Raw genomic sequence first — 24,354 nt, 5'->3', positions numbered from 1 at the left:
TTTTTCAACATGGAAATGATTGACGATTATGCAAAAGAAATAATTATACGATTATCTCAGCTAATTGCGATTAGGCGATGAGTATGTAATGTAAGGCCTATACCTCTCGCACCATTCCTGGGGGTCGGTGGCGGCGCCTAAATCCCCCTCCTCTAAGCCTAATCCGCTGGCACGGTGCTGGGACGACTCTTCAAGGGCTTCCTGGGTCTGTGGGGAGACGGAGAGAGAGAGAGAGAGAGAAAAGAGTGAGATATAAAATCAATGAAAGAACAAGAGTGTTGGGGAGAGCTTAGCATAATGCAGATGAACCAGATACAGCCACCGATAAGCCACGTACACACACAGAGCACTCAATTAGTGGACCATGTCATCAGTGGTGGGAAAAAGTATACTCAATTGTTTTACTTAGGTAAAAGTACCAATACTGCAATTTAGAGTACGGAATTGAAAATGTACTCATATTGCAAAATGTCCCATTTCACAAGTTCAAAATGTGTGAAAAATCTATTGAAAATAGCCGATCTACAAGCTCACGACGCATTGTGAGCTTGTAGATCTGCTATTTTCAAATGGACGAATATAGGGTTGAAGTATGTATGTATATATATATATATATATATATATATATATATATATATATAGTCAAACACACAGACTTCATTATTTTTTCTGGACATATGGGTGCAAATTTCTAATTGTGCCACAGTTAGCCTATCTGCTACCAATGGAAGATACTACCGGTATTAACACTGACGCTATTAAAGACGTAGTTAAACTGAAATGGTGGACATTTTATTTTGAAGTTTCAGACGCTCTGAAGTTTCTGAACCAATCATCCCTTCAGGCGATGGGACAGTAGCTATGCTACGCAGGACAGCATGGAGTGTGTTTGTTTACAAGTCAGATAGTCGGCCAGCTGCACCAGTTTACTGTTATGTGGCTTATTTCTACCCTATAATGTTTTCAGAAACATATTTTAGCGTGATGATTAAGTTGAAACTGAAATCTGAAATAAAAATACACATTGTTATATGCTCACATGATGACCACGGATGTGGTCTAAAAGTGTGAAAAACATGTTTTTCATTTCACTACGCCAGCGCTGAAATGTAACCAGCCCTAGGGATGGATGACATGCAGATCAGAGTCAGGCTTCAGAGACCTGGAGTCATTTAAACAGCGTCATGTTGACAGAGCTGCTGCAGCGTGTGAGTCATTGCATAATGCAGTGTGCACCGTAAAGCCCTGTGTGAGTGAGTTAAGTAACCCAGTCACCGTGTATGACATAAGAGACTACAGCACAGCACCAAAACAAAAGTGCAAATTTAAAAGTCATTGTGTGTGTGTGTGTGTGTGTGTGTGTGTGTGTGTGTGTGTGTGTGTGTGTGTGTGTGTGTGTGTGTGTGTGTGTGTGTGTGTGTGTGTGTGTGCAAGCCATAGTGACATGAAAACTAAGCTATGATGACTAAAACTAATTTAAATGTAATGACAATTTCGTCAACAGATAGAAACAAGACTAAAATGTTAGGAAGGGACTAGTGACAGTCTGAGAACTACCCTTCTCTTACACACACACACACACACACACACACACACACACACACACACACACACACACAGTTTAAAAAAACTTCCACTGAGAACAACAGTAACAATCGTTAACTTTTACTCAAGTAAATGATGAATTCCAAACTTTTACTTTGAAACAGAGTACAGTACATTGCAGTACTTTTACTCAAGTAAAAAGATCTTGTCCATTCTTCCACCACAGCTGGTGGGTTCTTCTTACCCTCCAGAGCCTCAGCCGTCGGGCGGCGTCCGGCCCCAGCGCGTAGAGGCGAGCGCCCGCCCAGCTCAGCGCCGCTCCCATGGCTACCTCCTTCCAACGCACACGCCACCCGTACGCACCGAGGCTTGTACGTCGCCGACCCCCGCGTCCTCCACCATTCCCATTCCTCTCTGGCTCTCTGCACCACTAGCCTCTCCTATGGCTTCCTCCTGCTCTACTACTGCTGTCCTCTCCTCTACCCTCCGCCTCCTCTTGTGTCTCTGTTTATCTTCCATGATCACCGGCGGTGCTCCTTTGCTAAGCCGCACAGGGAGAGCCACGAGGGGGGGGGGGGGGGGGATTTTTGGGAGGGGTTTTGTTGTAAAGTCGTGCTCTATTAAAAGTATTACATTACAGACCCCGCGGCGACGTCTTCCCTCTCTCTCTCTCTCTCTTCACCAGAAAGTATGTCTATACCTGTGCAGGACTAGCCTTGATCTTAACCTTGACTGAGCCGGTGCTGCTGCTGCAGCTATACACAGCACACTGTGATCTCTGCCACCGACATAAGCACTACGACGACGACACACGCTAAGAAGAAGAAGCGCGCTGCTATAAATACAAGCGCTGCAACAACTTCAAGGCTGTTGTTGACACGACATGGCCAAGGCCTTAACGTAGGCCCTGGTGCTGCTGGGACACTGTGACCGTATACAACACAAGAATCTGTTCAGGAAATGAATGCAAGGATCTCCCAGAGTGATAAGACCGCATGCAAGCGTGTATATCGGTGTTGTTTTTGGCAGCACATTTGGATTTTAGTTTTAGTCATAGTCTTTTGAACAGTTTCCTAAAATCATTTAACGGGCCATTTATGTCCTGAGGCCGATTCTACGAATGATTTCTAAAATCAGTAGTTCTAACGACGCTTTAAAAAAAGAACATTGAAGTGATCTTGTGAGCTTGTACATCTGCTAATCTAATTTTTTTTTAAATGACACGAATGATTTCCCACGTTTAATGGTAACCACTTTCAAGCTGGCATCATTACTTTGGGCATGACATTGCAAGGGAAGATTTGTTTTAAAGAAAGGAAAATGATCACAAAACAAATGCATTTTTTCCCCCAAAAACATTCCACAAAATCTTTGAGGGCTTAAGTAGCTTAAGGAATTTATTGTAAGTTATCCTCCAGAGCAATTCCCATCATTCCCAATCACAGCGTTCCGTATATAATGTATGTCGCACATTCATTGCTCAATCTACCCAAGGGGACAAAACAAGTGGATGAAAGGGAGGGTATAAATTAGTTCTGGCAGGGCAGCTGCGTTGAGTGCAGAGAGCGTGCCGTAGTTGGGGAAAAGCCCAAAATGTTATGATTACGTCATTCAGCACTGCCAATGGGACAAGATCCCTCTCCCCACACACATGTTTACTTCCAGATATAAGGCAACGGAACCCAGAGGTGGGAAAAGCACTCGCATGTTTTACTTAAGTAAAAGCATCAATACTATAATGTAGAAATAGTCTGTCACAACTAAGCAAAAGTCCAGAATTCAAAATTAGCTTGAGTAAAAATGCAAACGTATGCCTTCAAAAAGTACTTAAAAGTACCAAAAGTAGAAAGTACAAATTAGACAGAAGGTCCCATTTCAAGTTTTCAAATCTATATCCATAAAAATGTTTATAGGGCTTTTTTACTGTATGTTTTATGATAAAAATCCAACGTAAAAGAAAAAGTATAGAAAATTACCTCAAAATTGTACATAAGTATACAGTACTTATGTCAAGTTAGTTTCCACCAGAGTGGTGTAGACTAGGAGAGTGGCATCATTGAGGGGGCAGAAAACAGAGCTCGAGTGCTGTTCATGCAGCCTGGAGAGTGACAAGCTGGAGTTCAAATACATTCTTTTCAACGAGGGCGGCACAAATATCAGCCATTTTAGGCATGTGCGCAACATGACAAGTGTTTTTAAGTATTGTACAGTGACAACTAAAGTCTCTGTAATGTTTATGTTGTACAATTACAAAAAACGATCTAACAATCTAACTTCGATAATAGAAGTCTATGTAGAAGAGCCACCACTGGACTGAACTTCCCATGAAGTGAACATGAGTTGTCATAATTCTCTAATCTAAACGGCGCTGGTTCCACCACTGTGCACGCACGCACACACACGCACGCACGCGCACACACACACACACACACACACACGCTCGCTCGCGCTCACTTGGACATATACGACAAGGGTCAAGGGAGCCAGAAAAACAGCAGGTCGGGGCCATACATCTAAATGGTTTGATCCACTCAGATAAGCTGGAACAACATATGGTTAGGTTAGGTTAGGTTAGGAGGCCAGCCGCTAGACTGGAAAAGTGCTAATTGGTGTTTACTTCCTGTTAGTACTCTCATGTGGGTCCTATAGGAAGCCTCTGTGTGCGCACAGGGGTATGTCCAGGGGTGTAAAAACGTAAGTGCAATAGTGCATTTACTCAAGTACTGTACTTGAGTACAATTTTGAGGTATTCTATTTACTATTCTATTCTATTCCTCTTTTTTTTTTGCTTTTTCTGCCTTTATTGATAGGTTGAAAGTAGACTGACAGGAAATGGGGAGAGAGATGGGGGGGAAGACAAAGACAAAGATCCACCGGGATCGGGAGTCGAACCCGCGGCACGCCGTCAGGCTGGCTCAGCAGCCAAGGTGTGCAGACGGTCGAGCTAACCGTCCTTTACTATTTACTATAACCGGGCCTTTACAATTCTATTTCGACTGCACTACATCTCAGGACGTACATTTTGATTATTATTACAGAACATACATTAACCACTTCGGGCCCAGTACATTCCGGCCATTTGAAAATAGCCGATCTACAAGCTCACAATGATCTGCTATAGTTTCAAAAGATTATTTTTAATACATTTGAAAAATTGTGAAAAGAGTATTTCTACATTGCAGTATTGATACTTTTAAGTAAGTAAAAAAATAAATAAGTGAGTACTGTTTCCCACCAGTCATATCTCTGTCATATCTCTGCACTGGATAATAGCCATAATGAGGCCATTAGTACCAGATCTAAAGTCAACTTTGGTGAGATTGAAAGAACTTGAGATTTCTCTCTCGTCCACAGTCATAGGTCATCTTGGCACCGCACTGGGGAAGCGACTTGGGGATCTTAAAGCACAGATAGACACAAACGTGTTCTGGGAACAAAATGCTTTCGATATCTAATCGCACTATCCGATGGGATTAAAACTCAGACGGAAGGTCCTATATGGCGTCTGACATTTCCAGATGACCTTTTAGCATTGCAAAAATGATTTCCAGTTGTTGAATGTGTGGATTCATCGAACGATATGCATTGATTCTATGCAGTCTAACGCATGGATTATACTATACTACAATCCAAAACTGGCAAAAGCAGTAGATCCACAAGCTCACAGTCATAGCATGGCCCAGCCACTGTGATTCCTGGTATAGAGGGGCGGCACTCTGCCCCTCCCCTCCCTGTTATGCCGAATGCGGTCAGGATATACCATGAGGACTCACACAGGATTCAGGACACAGGACAGACTAGTGAAATTGGACATGATGACACAAAGTAAAGAGCAGACACAACTGGAACTGGAAACACTATAATAATGAAGCTGATGAATGCAAACTTTCTCTCCCGATTGGCTGAAGATATTTGCCACCCTGCACCTAAAAATATATTTTCTGTTTAAGATCTGGAGAGACAGGTAGACTCCTGTTACTGAACAAACACTCTATCAAGGAGAACTATATCAGAATATACTGTAGTGCTTTGACCTATATTCAGGATTCACATTCAAATGTTTTGTTTTGTTTTGTTTACCGTACTTTTAAAGCAACACGACGTGCTTTATGTATATTCATTTTGCAATATCAGTCATCATAATAGGATGTATAAACTGGCAGGGATGTTACGTTAGCCAAACACTTACTAAAACAAACAAATGAATATGAAGTCCTGAATCGGCCTCACCCTCAGGTCTTAATGGGCTAAAACAAACAAACATAACCTGCTGACTCCAAGCCCTAAGGAGCAGGTCTAACACTGCTCACAGTCAGTGAACCTCCTGACCCATTCACTAACTGGATGCTGTGGGGACTAGGTTTTTTTTTTTTTGCTAATTAATTGGAGTTGGCTCACTTGGCTGTCTTAAGCAGGGCTTAAAGGCTTAGCATGAGCTCCGTTCTTGTCAGATAGAGCACAGCCCGCCCCCCACCTGGTGGTCTGTCTACGCCTGTGGGCCATCATTGGCCCATGCCAAAACCAAAACACAATCACATTCGTCCCACAATTATCCAATTGGATGTGTATAGGCCCGTGTTACTTCGCCTTGTCAAATGCAATTTACAATGAGCAATTTCATGTGGGTTCAGAATCTCCAAATTTTTGAGGGCCGCTAGCTAGCCCCTCCTAATGCACAGCTCTGTGTGTTTGTGTGTGTGAGCCTTGTTTCTGTTTGTAGCGCGGAATGTGATGATGATTAGAAAGATTGGTTGAGCACGGAATGTGATGTATGATAATGAATGATGATCTATGATGATAAGAGGTGCCCCTCACTTTGACTTTTTGTGTGTTTTTTGTCAATTAACACTGGTTAGGATGCCTCTCGGGCGTCTCCCTAGGGAGGTCCTCGAGGCACGTCCCACTGGGAGGAGACCCCGGGGCAGACCAAGGCGCAGTTGGAGGAAACACATCGACTCACTGGCCTTGGAACGTCTCGGGATCCCCCAGGAGGAAGTTACTGATGTTGCTCTGGAGAGGGAAGTCTGGATCACTCTGGTGGAGCTGTTGCCCCCGCGACCCGACTACGGATAAGCGGTTGAAGATGGATGGATGGATAAATGAACACCCTACTTTGATCCTACTACAGCGTCACACAAAACCAGCAAAAGTAGCAGATCCGCAAGCTCGAAACGCGGCGCAGAGCATCGCGTTTCGATACAATGAGTTACAATGAGTTGCAACGCATTGTGAGCTTGTAGAACGGCTATTTTCACATTACATAAGTAAATTTACTTAGTTACTTTTCATCACTGGTAATAAAGGGTAAGTCCAAGAACCATGAAATACCATGAAATCTGTAATCTGAACACTGCAGTATTATGTATATCAATACAGCATAAAAATCAGGAGACAGAAGCTGGATTTGTCCCGTCTAGATATCAAAAACTTTCTTTTTGCAGGTGCCTCGTAAAATGAATGGTGGTCTCCAACAATAGGCCTGTCTGTAATGGACACCAGGTAATAATGAACTCCAGAATTCATTCATCCCGGGGAGATGAATGGACTACATTCCAGCCACATTACACTACAGCTGATGTTACCAGTACACGACCAGTACAGAAAATGTGAGTGCTTACAGTATTTCCACCACTGTACTTTCCACTCGACATCGGCCAAATATATGTATTATTTAAAAACCTGTGTGAGATTAGAGCCAGAGGGGATCCGTGCTAAACTGTATATATATCTGCTGGTGGTGTCGAGGCTCAGCCCAGTTGCCATGGAGTCCTGGCAACAACGTGTGAAATTCATAAGCCGTTGACTTACAGTGTTGCTGTCACGGAATAACTTAACAGTGCGCTTGCGCGCATGCGTGCACACACACACACACGCGCGCGCACACACACACACACACACACACACACACACACACAGCCACACACACACAGCCGCAGATAATACAACTCCACAGGAAAAGTAGTTGTGAGCCAACAAGCTTCCGGTCAGCTGCAGACATCCCTAACTGTGCCCCCACATGCTGTGTCCCACTCCTCTAGTAAGTGTTTGAACAACATCTATAGTCAAGTATCCATTCTAGAGCCAGGATAAATACCCGCCGGCTGAGAGGGTTGATTATCGCAGTTCCTGTATATCGGCTACATTGATATGATTAACATATATGGTGGTATATACAGAAATAGCCTACCGGTATCTACAATAATTGGGCTCTGTCTCCTCTAAACAAAATAAATACATAATGTAAATGTATTATTAGTACTTACTTATTACTATTGTAATTATGATTGCCGGTAAATATGAATATTTCATGAGTCACAGTGTTCTATACTGTCTATATTGTCTGGGGTCATCCACTGTACAGAACATGCTACTGTACAGTAAAGTTTATGGCATTGCCTGCTGACTGCTGCTATATCTTAGAGCCAGCTTTAAAGTTGATGCAGAGTTCAGAGGTATTTAGAGGTGAAGCTCTCTGCTTTCCAGACTTTGGTCACTGTTGTTTTTCACAATAAAGCACTCAGTGGGCATGTACAGTATATATCTGGGGGTGCTGTAGGTTTTCTGTTCAGTATCACTATGCCACGGTGCATGCAGCACAAATGTGACAATCAAGTCAATGTTGAACGAAAGTTGTGCTACTGTATATGGTAGAAATAGGTCAACAACACAAATTACGCTAGTTTTGTGGACTCATTGATTTTTAATGAGTGGCCTCCAGTGCCCCCCACCAAATGGCCGGAACTACTTAACACAGTTCTTGCCACCATTTACTCCAGGTGCTCTTTCACCTGGAGTACTGGGGTGCAGACTGCAGAGTATAAAAATATTTTTTTGTTCACTCCAAAAATCAAATTTTGTTCATTCAACTGAATGTGTGAATGTGTCACTGCGACCCCAGCTAACAGCTAGTGAGCCGGTCAGCGCAACATTGTCATCATGACATGCCGGCCCATAGTACACGCGCACACACACAATCAGTCGCTCCACAGTCAGAGTGTTAATTGCGTTGCATCGGCATTGGGCGAATACAACCGAGAATTCAACTCGCGGTCGCGGTGACTTTATTCTATCATTTCTCCAGGGTCTGCAGAGAGGTGTTCCGCGGTCCGGTCGTGGACCGCGGCCCGCCTGTTGAGGACCACCGCTCTAAGTACTCATGCTCTGAGTACTATCTCCATGAGAGTGTCACTTTACCTCATACTAGTATCGCTCGAGTATCTGGGTTTTTGTTGTTAAATAGTTGGCTTCTCTCCAACAATGCCGACAGCAACTGAGTCACCTGAGCCATACGAGGCCATTATATTACATCACAGCAGGTCACTCACAGCACTACAACACATTCCATTCTCATGTTTCTGTTAATGGGAGCAGTTATATATACCGTATGCATGTATGTATGCTCTCAATACTCAACTAAACCTTCTTAGGGGATGACGACGACACGCGAGCCCAGGAAGTCAGCGGGACATCAGGCCCTTTGAAACGGGGTGAGCGTATAGCCTTAGAAGGGCCGGCGAGCTTTACCCGGAGTAAATTAAACCCAAACACAAGAGCTTGTAAATCCAATCTCTCTGCTTTGTGTATACAACTGCAAAGATAATGTGCACCACAGAGACACACGCACGCACGCACACACAGATTGTATACAGCAGTGGTTCTCGAACTTTTTCATGTCAAGAAGGACAGACCTCTGGATTTCCCTGACCTGAACAGGGAACAATGCAACGAAAACAATTAAGTACGCTCTTATCAGTGATCAATGATTGAATTGCTTGTGTTTGTTTACTTTTCTGACAATGGATAGTTAGTTTGCAAAAGAGACTTAACTGAATCCATTCACGTTTGGCACTAAATAAACCTCAGTACACTCACACTACAGGCTTTACGAGAAAGAGATTACAGGTTATCTAGGTTGTATTTTAGATGACAATCTTTCCGGTGATAAAATGGCGACAAAAAGCAATCAAGATAGTCGACCAAAGAATAAGGTTTCTGGGCAGGATCTGCTGGTTGATCATGAGGACACTGGCTGGACCACTCGGCCAATGTCCATTTGACTAGTGTGCATGCACCTCATGGTCCGTGGTGCAAAGTAAGTAATTAAGTACTGTACTTAATACCATTTTTAGATATTTGTACTTTACTTGAGCATTTCCAGTATGCTTCAGGGCAGAGGACAGAGTACAGCGACTTGTAATGGGCCTGCATGGACTTCGAGATACCCGAGCCTGTCAAACTACTTCAAAAGAGTGACAAACGCCCATGGGCACAACACCAAAGGCAGGTCCACTAAACTCACCCCCCCAATTAATTCTACCTATATGCCACCAAAATGTGGAATGCCCTACCACCTGCCATTAAAAGCTGTAGACTCCCCTACCCTCCCTCAAAATCGCCATAACAGAAACATAAATGACCCATATACTTCATACAAACCGATGGTTTGCATTGTATAGATTAGTTTTTATTTATCTTGATCAATTGAATGCACAGGACCACAATAGAAACAAGTGCTTTACTGTATATGCTATTCTTTTAGCATTGTTGTATAACTGTGCATACATCATTACTTTTTGCAAACTGTTAATAACGTGTATTCAATCAAACTCAATGTATTTAGTGACAGTTCTAATAAACACTTTTGGGTGCAACTTAAGTTGACACATCATCTTAATATTATTCATATATATGCCTGGTCAATGGTCATACATGTTTTTAATGTTGGAAATGTCCTATATTGAAATTATAAGTTCTAAATTAAGAGTTGCCTTGAATGAAGCAAATGTCCTCTGGTCTCTTTGTGGCAGTCCTCTTCTGCCCCCCTCTGGCCATCAACACACACGCACGCACGCACGCAGGCACACTCGCAAGCACACACACACACACACACGCACGCACGCACAAATGCACAATCAATAAAACACAGTGTGCTACTGCTAAGATGCAATGCTCTAGTTGAAGATACAGAAAAACAACAACAAAATAAACTTAAGCACCTTGGGAAAAGCCGCACGCACGCATTCAAATCAACAGACATCATGATTTATGAAGTAAACCAACAGGCTGCTCTGCACTATGCAAACCCACTGTTCCGATGATCCTATCTGCACACGGATATGGTGTCATCACTTCTAATCCGCTGTCCTTATTCCAGGGACACATAACACTGTGGCTGTCGGGCAGAAACTTATATATGTATTTATTATATATATTTGTTTCAACAATAACAAGACAGGGTTTCCACCCGACGGCAATATACTGTATGTTTATTCTGTCTCGCTGACTCTCTCACGGTGCATCTTTGATGTGTTGTGTGAAGAGGAGAAAAAATAACACACTTGTTAACTATTCTATTCTATAACAGTATCTCTTAACTTGTTGCCAAGACATTCATACCTCACCCAGTAGCTACAACACTGTCAGTCAACCCATTTTGACTTGAGATCAGATTCTAAAAATGTCTTCTACATCCTGACAGTTTTCTGAAAAAGCTATGTTTCTATGTCAGTCGTTCTTCGACTTTTCGAATATAGCAGACCTACAAGGTCGTAGCGCGCACCACTCGGTGGCGTGCTATGAGCTTGTAGATCTGCTATTTTTCAATAGCTAAAGCATAACATAATGCTAACACCAAAAGGGGTTCCCGCCCAAAATGGGTTAAAATACTTTGTTGGCTGGGTGGGGGGTGCCCCAGGGTCTATACAGTGTCCCCTCCTTTTCTCTCTTTCTAACTACCAACAATACACAACAGAAACAAACAAGTCCTCATGCCATTGCAAAAGCATATACTGTACGTGCGTGCGCACCGCGCCATGCGGCCTGGCCCATACCTGTCACATGCTGGCCATGCTTCCTGGTCTAGGCTCTCCTCCTCTTTGTTCCCTAGCAGGCATGCAGCTCTATCTGGCATCAGGAAACAGTAGAAGCTTCACTCACAGCCTCAGCATGCTAATGGCTCATTGTGCCCATGCAGCGCTGCCTGCTCGTCACGAGACGAGCTCCCACGGCCAGAATGTACGTGGGCTGGGCTCTGTCCGCCCGGACCCCGGGACAGCTGGTCATTGTGTACCAGCCCTGCCCTGCCCATCAGCCCACGACTCAGACACACACATGACTGTGGTTTTAAACCACTTTTATATCAAGGCCTTGGTCACCGGACCTTTAGTCTAGCACTGTGACAATATTGAATGTCTATTCTTTATTTATCGCTTATAATATCCTTATTTATTTATTTAATGTCTACTTCTCTTACTGCACTGACCTGCACTTAATGTGTCACTTTTTACTGACATGTTTTCACTCTGGTGAGATGCGAAAATACCTTTCGCTGTACTTGTACTGTACATTGACAATAAATTGAATCTCATCATCAGCCCGATATGAATTAGCCATTTGAGCCACGGACCACCATTTGATGAGATTTAGCGTCTCAGACACAAAACGTAGAATATTTTGTTGTCGTTGGATACGATTTTGAGATAACAGGCAAATGTTGATAAAATAATTATATTATTCTACATTCTCTAATTGTGTAGACTTCTTGTAAATTAAGTAATGCAGACAATTTAACTCTTGAGAGCGTAAAATGAAACCAAATGGGACCTTATGTGTCCACTTGGTTTAATTGTACACTCTCAAGAGTTAAAGACCTATAAAGGGTCCATTTGGTTACCAACTCTCTGTCATTTTGCTGGGGACCAACCTGGAACCCCCTCAAGGACCACTGTTGGTCCCCGGACCACTGGTTGAAAACCACTGACCTACACTCACGCACAAACACACACAGTTTGTGTTTCTCAAATCAGAGTATACTTTCGGGGACATCTGGGCCACACACACGCACACGCACGCACGCAGCACACGCATAAGACGGTATGAATGAACGTCGCGCACGTGTGCAAGGAACAAGGCTTCTCCTTTCTCTCTCCTACGCACGAGGAAAGCAATCCGTGTGCTCGTACGAGTGCCGTGACATCCGGCCCCGAGACGGAGCCCCGAGAGTCTCCTCCATGCTTTTACCACAACATCACCCTGGAACACCCAAACATGGTGAAATAACACGGGTTGAATTCCGTACATACCGGAACACTACTGGAAAACCCAAAGATCCGTCCGTACGCATTACACTGAAATCCTCCCCATTGACCGCCCTATAGTTGGTCCCTATAGTCTCAAGCAAACTTGTGCAAAGAAAGCCACCACCTATAGCGAGTTAACACCGTTTAGACCTGAGGACAATTCTACACATGTCTTCTAAATGCTGGACAGTTTTCTGAAAAACCCCATGTTTCTGTCAGTCATTCTCAAAAAAATTCACACCAAGGACCCCCAAAAATATATGAAATTGGCCGCCGACCCACATCTGAAAATGTGTAGTTCCAGGGACCTCCAGAAGCAAAGATTTTAGTTCAAAACGTTCGCTCTGAAAGAACATAGATTCAAAGATTTGCGCCACATTTTCACGATTTTTCAAAAATAGCAGACCTACAAGTTCATAGCGCGGCTCGGAAGAACCACTCCTTTGGCATAATAATACTCTTCTATCAGTCCACTGCAGTTACACAAGGCATGCGCGGTGCGTGCATCATTGCAAAGCAGTGGTTTTCAACCTTCTTCATGTCAAGTCCATTATTTATTAGACATTTGAGCCACCATTTGATGAGATTTAGCCGTCTCGTCTCGTCCACAATTCCAGTGCGTGGGAAAGTGTAAAATGAAACCAAATGGACTGGCAAGGGGCCATTTAGTTTCATTTTACACTCTGAAGAGTTAAAGATCTATGGTTGGTTACCAACTCTCCATCATTTAGCTGGGGACCACCTGGAACCCCCTCAAGGACCACTGGTGGTCCCCGGACCACTGGTTGAGAATCACTGTCAAATGTCCAATGAAGAGGTTGTCCGTTTTTATGACACCGATTTGGAAAACGTGAAGGCAGATATATCGCGCCTTGTGATCCTATAACACGGAATCAAACATGTCTCCAGGTCCTGCAGCCATTTAAAAAAGATCAACAGTGTGGATCCTCTGTGATGTTCCGAAACCCCCAAAATCCAGTGCACAGCATAGCTCAAATTTAAAAAAGTGTCCACGTATCAATTTGGCTCAGATCACACATAAAGAAAACAACTCTTTTTGCGTCAATAGGTCTTCCTCAGCGTGTGCCATATACTCCTGCAATTAATACATACCAATTATCACAGCGGGTCGTCAGGCCGCCCTGGGTGGCATTACGAGGTGAACGAACGAAGAGGAAGTATAAAGCTGCATGGAGAAATGTTCAAAACAACTTCTTACTGGCTTGGTGTTCCTTCCCTTTGTGTGGCTTTAGAGACAATGGCCAGTAAACTGACAGCTGGTTAGCATCAATTATTAACAGTGATAGACTAGCCAGCATTGACGCACGCATGGCCCCGTGTTATAAGTAGTAGGTCTATAGCTAGGAATATGTGCACGCACACACACACGCGCACACATGCACGCACGCACGTACACACACACATGCACTTGTTCACACAGTCGCACACACATCACCTTATCTCACCTCTCGTAGTGGGCTCACCGGTTCGCTGACCCTGTCAGAGCGGTTAGTGTTGAGTTCTAGGATCAAGAACCAATCTTCCCCCAGTCTCTCTCTCTCTCTCTTTCTTCTCTCTCTCTCTCTCTCTCTTTCTTCCCTCTCTCTCTTTCTCTTCTCTCTCTCTCTCCCTCCCTCTCCTCTCCTCTTCCGTCTGGCTTGGCTACCCTCTGAGGTCACCCCCTACTCAACCCTCACTCTCCTCCGGCATCTACGACTGATCAGGAAAAGGGGGAACTTGAGCTCCAACCAAGTCACTTGGATATTGGAGGGGGATGGGTTGGGGTGGGGGTCGTGGACCCTGGGGTCTAATGTGATACAGCAACACCCCCACACCACCTCCTCTCAATGCCGGCATAAGTGTGGGTGTGCATGCGTCCGCGTGTCCATGCATAGGTGCGTTGCACGTGCTTTTACAGCAGAGCCCCAACTCAGTGTGAGTTCAGAGTTGGGGGCAGAGAGGAGAAGAAGCTAGTCAGCATCTGTGGGTGTTTTAACCTCTCTGCGTGAGTTCATACGGATTGCACTGTACGCTAGACTAGAGCATCCATCCAATGGAACCCACTCCTACATGTGTTATGTATTCGGGACGGAGAGGTTGATTAGGGCAGGGTGCTGCCACCCCCAACCTCCCTCCCACCGCCCCTGGTGTTGACCCATAAGAACCCACGGTTTCCCTCTGCCTAGCCTGCGAGAGCCGAGACCAAACACAATAGCTGCCTTCTCAATCAGTCACGACCCTGCGTAGAACAAGAGAGAGGCTATCTCATCCTGAAGATAAGGATTTTTGTCCCCCCCTTCTTTCTACTGTGAATGCCGACCCGCTGTGATTGAGGGCCACAAGGCTGCAACACAGGAAATGGGGAAAGACTTGATTTTTAATGGCAGGGACAAGCGTCTATAGTTACAGTAGCCCGGCTATGGTTTCCTTTCATTCGTTCAATTATTCATGAAGTTGGAAAAAACAACGCAGACCAGAGAAGCCACATGGTTAGCATGTGCGTGCTATGACGCGCACATACAGACGAAGACAGTAAGACACACAGTCACTGTAGTCACACAATCAAGTCAAACTCACAGGACTTTGTGCTTTCTAAGACAGTGGTTCCCAAACACTGGGTCGGGACCCATTTGTGGGTCGCAGACACATTTTTATGGGTCCCTTCATTTTTTTGTTTCCTATATACATTTTTATTATTTATTTCAAAACATTAAAAAAAAAATATATATATAATAATACTACTGCTAAAAAAAGCAAAGTTTTCCATGAATTAAAACAAAATTCAATGTTTCTTTTCAGTAATTTCATGGATAAATAAAGGATAAATGAAAGAAATTTGAAAACTAAATTAAGAAGAAATTAGAAAACAAAATTAAACGCGTCGTTTCGCCTGCTATTTCCACTAGTTTGGGTCCCTCTCTGCCTGAAAAGTTTGGGTAACCACTGTTCTAAAAGTCTGTAAAACGGTGAAACCATGAAGAAGGGACACCCAGACTTTGTCCACCACTGCCTCAGTGACAATAACAGTCGAGTGGGGTAGAGTGGGTGGGGCTTTATTACCAAAAGGTGGATTGGTCAAGGGTACTCAACCTAAGATGGCTCAGGGGCCACTCAGCAAAATTCCAAAAGTCCAAGGGCCGCAAAATAAAAATCTACACATTTATTGTGCAAGACGACTAGTAGGAAACACACATTTCCATCTATAAGGCCAAACCTCAATGAACAAAAACATTGCGGTTAATGATGAAGTTACAACATGTGAAGAGAATATATCATTCTGTCTGAATGTCTTCTAAATCAGTTACACAGTTTTCTGAAAAACCTACATTGCTATATCAGTGGTGCTTTTTATTGGTATTTGTCCGTCTCAAAATATTTAGTTCCAGGGTTTAACAGGTCAATCAGACTAATCAATTTAGTCGATTATTAAAAATATATTATCTCGAATTGTGATTCAGAAGAAGAAAAGAAAAAAAACCTTTCTTCTAGTTAGGCTTATAATTAGGATACGATGAAGTGGGTTATTGGTTCTAAATGTCTGGGTTAATTGCCCAGCCCTAATGCTGTAACATAATCATAACCACAGTTCCTTTTTTTCCCCCTCAAGTAATAAGAGGATATCAGAGACAAACACTGTTGGCTAGAATTGTAATTGTGCGGTTTCTAACTTGGAGAGAGAGAGATGTTCATGGGGAAGCAGAGATTGTTTATGTTACCAATGTGTGCTGACCGCATGGTGTGTTGTCCTCAAAACCTTCTCACAAACAGGGTCGCACTAAGTAATAAATAAACACAAATATTTGTATTCTTCCATACAAGCCCCATCACAAACGTTTGCATCTATATTAGCCTTGTTTTGCATCCTTTCTTTCTTGGCGTGCTTGCTACTGTATTTCCACTTTGTTGTGGTTCTTTTTGTAATTGTGACCAGTTGTTTCTGTACCCAGTGATTAAAACGCATTCAGAGGAAGAGCATCTGCTTGTTTTCCAGCTCTCCTGCCTTCATCCAGCCTTCATCTACACAGTGATGAAGGCTGGATAGCAAAAACATCTGTGATCGACTTGTGAGTTATAGGGAAGAATGGTACGTGCACGCACTCACGCAAGCACACACACACACACACACACACACACACACACACACACACACACACACACACACACACACACACACAGTGTCGTGCCAAAAGACAGCTTCACAAAAGTCAGTTTGTTTTGGATTGCAAAAAGAAAACAAGGATAGATTATTAGGTTAGTTAAGGCAAGAACTGTTCATTCAAGAAATGGCATTGTGACAACTAAATATAAGTATTGACACACTTGTTGAATAGCAGACTCAAGACGTGTTGAGAATTTCCATATCCAAATGAAGTGGGGATAGTGACACCGACTGCATCCCTGGGTTCTTTCTGGCTTCTGGGTCCTGGATTCTATAGCCACAGAGGCTAGCTACAGTAGCACCTTCGCGACTCCAGCGCTAAGACAAGACAATGGCTCCGCTTGTTACTGTCTGTGTGGGCAGGCGTGATGTCAGTCTACATGACTGCAGAGCAGCAAAGTCTATGAAAAGGTCAACATTTACCGTTGCATTTGCCCAAGTTCATTTGCTGTGGTAACTGTGAAAACTGAGCATTCTTGTCCTGACAGAGGCGTTCATTGACTTGTCACAATGGGCAGCTAGTCAAAACCACCAAAGGGGCAAATTCGTCCGTCCCGTCCGTCCCGCCCTCCCCTCTGGCAGACAGCACAATAAATGTGATAGTCTTCAATGTGTGTGATAGTCTTTGCTGTAATGTCCTGCTAATGGGCCCAATGATAATTTTAGAATGTTGTTTTTTGAGTGGTGCAACCACTCCATTACACTAACAGCTATGTGTGTCCCTGGGTCTGTCTGTCCAAGCACGGAAATATGCTTGATTGGTAACTGTCATTTCTCGACCGTTTCGCAGGGAGGCTCGTCGGAACCGGGCCAGCCCCCTGGCCGCATTCCTGGGGGTCTGGATGTTTCAAGGACCCCCACACGGTAACTCTGTCATTTCTCGACCGTTTCGGACGCGGGGCGGCTCGCCGGAAATGGCCCGGCCCCCTGGCCGCGTTCCTGTGCATCTGGAACTTCCGCGGACCCCCCGAGGACCCCCACACGGAGTTGCACCACTCACTTCACACGGGTGTGTTTTCTTTCTCCTCAATTAGCCAATGTATGGCTTGCTTCAAATGCTGAATCAGCTGTATTGTTTGAAAGCTACAGGACTTATTTTAATGAATGAAACGTTAATGGTAAATTTTTCTTTTTCTTTCGGCTGTTCCCTCAGGGGTCGCCACAGCGAATCATCTGCCTCCATCTCACCCTGTCCTCTGTCGCCACAGCCAATCATCTGCCTCCATCTTACCCTGTCCTCTGCCTCCTCTTCTCTCACACAAACTAACTTCATGTCCTCTTTCACTACATCCATAAACATCCTCAATATCCTTCTATTGGTCAATTACTGACTTCAGCTGTGTGTGATTTAGCCTCCTATATTCAGCTATACAGTGTAGATTCTTGCCCTAACACAAACATGAAATGCCATTGACAATGAATGGAGTATTTATGTCATATGTGGACGAGCAAATAGGCTATTTTTGTCCTACACAAATTCCCATCGACAATGAATGGAGAATGATGATGTACGATGATAAGAGTGCCCCTCACTTCACACGGGAGTGATGTTTTTAACTCAATAACCGCTGTCCAATCAAAGTCTCAGAGCACCTGGCTCATATCAATCTGCGTACATTTCTCTCAAGAACGTTTTTGAAAACATTTGAAGCGAGAAATGGACAAAGCAACCGAATATTGGTGCTATTTTAAAGACTTGTTGTTTTCCGAGGGTACTGGTCGCACCTGGACTACTTTCATTACGGTAAGCAATTAAATCCTTAGTTTTGTTTTGGGTCAATTTATTAATTTATGTAGTGGTGAAATAAGCAGGATAATCAATGGGGAGCAGGTCATTATTGATACATCAACCCGACAGGGGTTTATGTCTCAATAATGGCTCGCTTCCCATTGAATGTCCCTCGCATATTATAATTATAACACATCTGTAAATGTTGGAGGTGGTCGTGCTGCTCTTCCACTGCGTAAAGGTCAGACATTGACTGGTTTCCAATGTTAATAACCTTAGTTGAAGCAGACACAGTGCACCGGAATGGATAATATATGAACTATGCTATCTTTTCTGCAGTTTGGACATCATTGCAAGTGACTCTTCATTGGGACAGAGAGAGACACGATATAAAACAGTGGTTCCCAAACCTTTTAGCTCGGGAGCTGAGCAAAGAAATACCAGCTCTACAAGCAACGTTGTGAGCTTGTAGAGCCTCGATTTTCACTACTTTTTAAACATTTGTTTTCTAATTCATGGAAGCTCTTCATTTTAATGAAAATGTACTGAATTACTGGAAAAACAATCTTTACTTGCACAAGCAGAGCGTGCAAGTAAAAACTAAAATCAAAATTTGCTGCCAAAAAAACCACTGATGTCCAAGCCAGCACGTCTTATTTCACACATTTTGCGGTATACGGTATACCGGCCAGGTCGATAAAAGTAAGTTCACTCTTTGATGTTTTCCGTCAACAATGTGTGCATGGCACAAACACGGCGGTCTCCAACACAGACTGGCCATTGTCGCTATGGGAGTACAGTACAGGATCCCAGGGTTTAGATTTCTAGCCTCTTTTGTTGTCCTGAACAAGCGTGGGACGAGGTCAATCGCATCCGGGATTAACAGGTTTGGTTATGTGATATGCAGGCGTTCCAACAAGCCATAAACCAGGGATTGACTCACTGGAGAGAACCAATGCGAATTCTCATTGCGAGACTACGGGGCCACTGCCTCCCTGTCACTTATTCACTTATGACTTTAGCAGGGTAGTATTGGAGTCTGCTGCTATCTGCTATCCGGAAACTATTTATGGGTTATTATGGGCCTATTCATGGGTTTCCTAGATTTCGTTTTTTATTATTATTTCAAAACATTAAAAAATAAACAAAAAATTTCATGAATTAAAAACAAATTCAATGTGTTTTTTTATTCTCAGAAATGTCTTTAAGAAGAAGTGACAATAGGCAATGTACAAGCTCACAACGTGGCACGAAGCAACACTTTGTGAGCTTGTAGATCTTCTATTTTCACTAGTTTGAGTCCGTCAAATTTCCGAGACTTCAAATTTCTCTTGAGCTAAAATGTTTTGGAACCACTGTGATAGACAGCTTGGTGAAAAGCCATCTTAATGGCAACGTAACTTAAGACAAACTAGCGAAAGGTTTGTGTGCTTTGCGCTTATGATGCGATTCCCTTGTGAGCATCAGGTGTGTGCATAGCGCAATGCTGCTGAAAGACTTCTAAAGCCACTGTTTCTTTTAGGTACAGTCTATAAGCACCATATAGATCTCTTATAATGTAATTGTGAATGGGCTCCTCATAATATACATACATAAATAACATTAATTTCATTGCATTGTAGTGACTCGTGACTCGATTGGACTCGGTGAGGGGAGAGTCCAGAGTCCCTTGGTCCGAGACAGAGTGAAGACAGACAGAGTCAAATTATGCGCAAGACCGAGACGAGACAGAGTAAATTAAAATGTGGACTCGAGACCGTACTTGAGACGAGTCATGGACCCGAGTACTACAACACTAATCTGTTGGCATTTGTCTGTCCAAAGTTTATTTGGTCATCAGAAAAAGAGGGAAAAAAAGTTCTTGTTCAGTTGGAATTCTCTGTGAAGTATGTAGCGGCCGCTAGAGTAACTTACCAGCTACTGTATTATTGGCTACTTGAACATGTGACCATGTTTGTTTTGGTGGTTTTAGCACACTGGTGGAAATAAATGACTGATCCAGGACGGTATTATAAACTTCCACTTCCATTACTGGCTGTACTCTGCTTCAGTGGCTCGAGACCGACAAGAGCGAGTTGCAGTGTTGCTGGGCAGATTCATTGAGCAGAATACTGAGTGGGTGGGGTCTGGCATGCAGAAGACGGAAGAGTTCGGTGACAGTACTGTATGTATTGACATGTGTCTGTCCGAAGGTTTATCAGTTCGGCCATCCGAAAAAAAGGTTATTGTATGGAATGTAGAGATGCTAATGTTCTTTCATATAGGTGCATGTGGATACACTTGTGTGACTATTTGAATGATTGGAACTCTTGCCACATTGTCTACAACAGTAGGGCTTTTCTCCAGTGAGGATTCGCTTCAGTTTAATTAAATTAAAACACTGAAGCTCTTGTCACACTCTTTACAGATGTAAGATCTTTCTCCAGGAGTATTTTCAAGGCATATGCATGACTGAAACTTTACTCCCATGACGCTGGTGTGTCTCCAGGGTACTTAACTGAAACTATTGTCACAATGTTTACAGTGGTAGGGTTTTTCTGAAGTGTGGATACGCTTCTTACGCTGGTGTGTATCCAGGGTACCTAGACTGAAACTCTTGTCACATTGTTTACAGTGGAAAGGTTTTTCTCTCGTGTGGATACGCAAGTGTGACTTCAGGTGACTTAACTGTCTGAAACTCTTGTCACAATGTATACACAGATAGGGTTTTTCTCCAGTGTGGATACGCTGGTGTAGTTTCAAACCATCTAGACGACTGAAACTCTTGTCACATTGGTTACAGTGGAAAGGTTTTTCTCCAGTGTGGAGACTCTGGTGTGTCTTCATGTCACCTAAATGACTGAAACTCTTGTCACACTGTTTACAGTGGTAAGGTCTTACTCCTGTGTGGATACGCTGGTGTGTCTTCAAGTGACATAATTGATTGAAACTCTTGTTACACTGTTTACAGTAGTAAGGTCTTTCTCCTGTGTGGATACGCTGGTGTGACCTCAGGTGACTTAACTGACTGAAACTCTTGTCACAATGTTCACAATGGAAGGGTTTTTCTCCAGTGTGGATACGCTGGTGTGTCTTCAAATCACCTAACTGGTTGAAACTCTTGTCACAATATTTACAATGGAAAGGTTTTTCTCCAGTGTGGATACGCTGGTGTATATTCAAGGCATCTAGACGACTGAAACTCTTGTCACATTGTTTACAGTGGAAAGGTTTTTCTCCTGTGTGGATACTCTGGTGTTTCTTCAGGTTACTCAAATGACTGAAACTCTTGTCACAATATTTACAATGGAAAGGTTTTTCTCCAGTGTGGATACGCTGGTGCATTCTCAAGGCATCTATACGTCTGAAACTCTTGTCACATTGTTTACAGTGGAAAGGTTTCTCTGCCGTGTGGATAAGCTGGTGTGTTTCCAGGTTACTCAATTGACTGAAACTCTTGTCACAATGTTTACAGACGTGGGGTTTCCTTCCTGTGTAAGTCGTTCGAGGAGTCTTCACTTCTCCTGGTGGAGTTACAATAGTCTTGGTGAGCTGTTGATGACAGTGCAATCTTGGTTGGTTCGTGTCTTCTTGTTTCTGGCTGTTTAGAGAGCTGTTGATCATCTGACAGGCTGCTGAGGGGATCTGGCCTTTGCTCTGCATTTGGCAGTCCGGGTCATTGTGGCCCTTCTTTGCGTATTCATGAAGGTAGACCTGAGATGTTAAGCCATACGGACGCTCAGTAAAGCTGACCTGAGTCCGGGGAGACATCATACCTTAAAGGAGCAGTGGTTAATTCTCAGAAAGGCTGTTATAAATGGACTGTGATGGGATTGAGTGTAGGTGTTTTGCACCCTGTTTCCACGTAAGTGGCTTTTCAAGAAATCTTCCTGACTCTTTCTGAAATCTTAAAAAACTATTTTCCACACTTTATATAGGCCGAGTTCAGGGCTGGACGATGTCACACACAATACAAACCATCACCATGCATGACTAACTACACCACTTTGTTCAGGCGCCGCTGCAGTTTGTTCATGTAGTTTCAGGTTCAGGGATCAAAATGGACCTTTACGGTTCTGTAACTCTGAGTGTACAAATGGAACCAAATTAATGTAGGTAATACTGTAGGTACATACATGGGTTGGTCCGACTTTCCAGTTTCTGGACATTTTGACTGATGATACCTGTTCATTTAAACTCTAGATGGGTCTGCCCCAAAGTTATTAGTGCAGCCGCGCCCGGCAGCCGGCGAAAACTAGCGTTCTCAACAGGCCCGAAAATTAAGGCCCGGCCCTACCTGGGCCCTCATCAAACTCTGTACACTGAAGACACTGCCACCGCTGCTACCCTTAGATCTCCATATATGGAGCTGACATTCAATATGTTAATCTGACCTCATCAAACCCTGTACACTCAAGACACGCTCCATATATGGCCAGTGCACGCGATATATGGCCAGTGTCGCTTCTCACCCTCAGGTGTCTTACTGGTAATAATAATACAAATCTACAAAGTAACTAATAAAGTTTGCAGTACGTAAGTAAATGTACTTAGTTACTTTACACCACTGATGCGCACAAACGTGCGGTCGCGCACGCACACACACACACACACACACACACACACACACACACACACACACACACACACACACACACACACACAGTGGTGCAGTTATGCGTCTTTCCACGTAAGCCAACTTGTCGGGGCTCCACAGGGTGCTGTCATGGCAACGCAGACACACAAAGAGAAACGAGCCCCGCAGCTCTGCATGGGCTGGAATACTAATATAGGCACAGTGTAACGACGTGGGAAAAGACCCAAGAACGGCTAGCACGGTGGCTCGGGAAGGGGTTCCAGACCTAGTTCCTTACATTGGCCTTATTGCACTAGAACTTCCATACACACCGTCCACACATCCCACCTCACATCACTCGGAAACCTTCTCCTTAACACATCGGTTCTCAAAGAGTGTGTGTGTGCGTGTGCGAGTGTCGGGGGGGGGGGGTCCCTAGCAAAGGTAGTTAACACAGCTTCACAAAAACTTTAACCACTTTATCCATACGCTGGCCATTCAAAAACCAAGCTCACAGCTTGAATAATTGCGTTTTTCTATAAATCTTCTCATCTGAGGGTCCCTGGCACAAACCCTTTTCAGATGAGCGTCCGTGGTCAAATATATGCGTACTTTCTGGCCTACTTTCTGACAGCCAATACATCCAAACAGAAAAGTCCTATCTGACTTTATTAAACAACATTAAACTCACTTTGCCATGCGATTTGACACTCACTTTATGCATGCCCATACCCTCTATTGGGTACTATTATAACATTATACATAACATTATAATGGTGTGGGAAAAAAAGAAAATTAAACATTTGCCACAGACAAGACCAAGTCTTTGGGTGCTGACATATTGATGTCTCCTGGTCGTTCAACACTGTATTATAACTGTAAATGGAGGCCTTTAACTATACTGTGACCATTGTGCCTTCAGTCACATTGTCACAAGGTCACACCTTATCTAAACAAGACAACGTATTGGATTGCATGCATTTTTGCATGCACATCTGAATAGGGACAACATGACATTTCCGGAGGTGTGTGTTGTGTGTATGTGTGTGCATGTGCGTGAGTGCGTGCGTGCGCATCAAATCAGCCTATGTGACCTTCAATGTGCTTTTTTAAACAGATAACTGAAACGGACGTGACAAGAGAGCATTTTGAAACTGTTCAGGATGAAGGATGGAAAACAAATAAAGAAAACCTACACAGATTGCATTGAAGAATGATAGTAGCACAGTTTGATTCAGGAAGTCATTTTGCTTATATCCCGGCCGCCGGACGTAAAATCTGTCTATAT

At 43.6% G+C, this 24,354-nt stretch overlaps 1 protein-coding gene across 2 annotated transcripts in view; it reads right to left on the bottom strand.

Moving 5' to 3' along the window:
* Positions 1-24,354, bottom strand: part of LOC308336771 (uncharacterized protein) — a 169,866-nt gene that overhangs the window by 87,179 nt on the left and 58,333 nt on the right. For both annotated transcript variants that reach the window (XM_080794316.1, XM_080794317.1), the window contains exon 3: positions 104-207. In XM_080794316.1, the coding sequence (XP_080650442.1) occupies positions 104-207 (104 nt within the window). The remainder of the gene's footprint in view (positions 1-103; positions 208-24,354) is intronic.

Source organism: Protomyctophum bolini, assembly GCF_963924005.1.
Source record: "Protomyctophum bolini genome assembly, chromosome: 21".
NCBI lineage: Eukaryota > Metazoa > Chordata > Actinopteri > Myctophiformes > Myctophidae > Protomyctophum > Protomyctophum bolini.
Note: the sequence above shows the minus strand (reverse complement) of the source record. Positions and strands in the feature narration are given on the sequence as shown.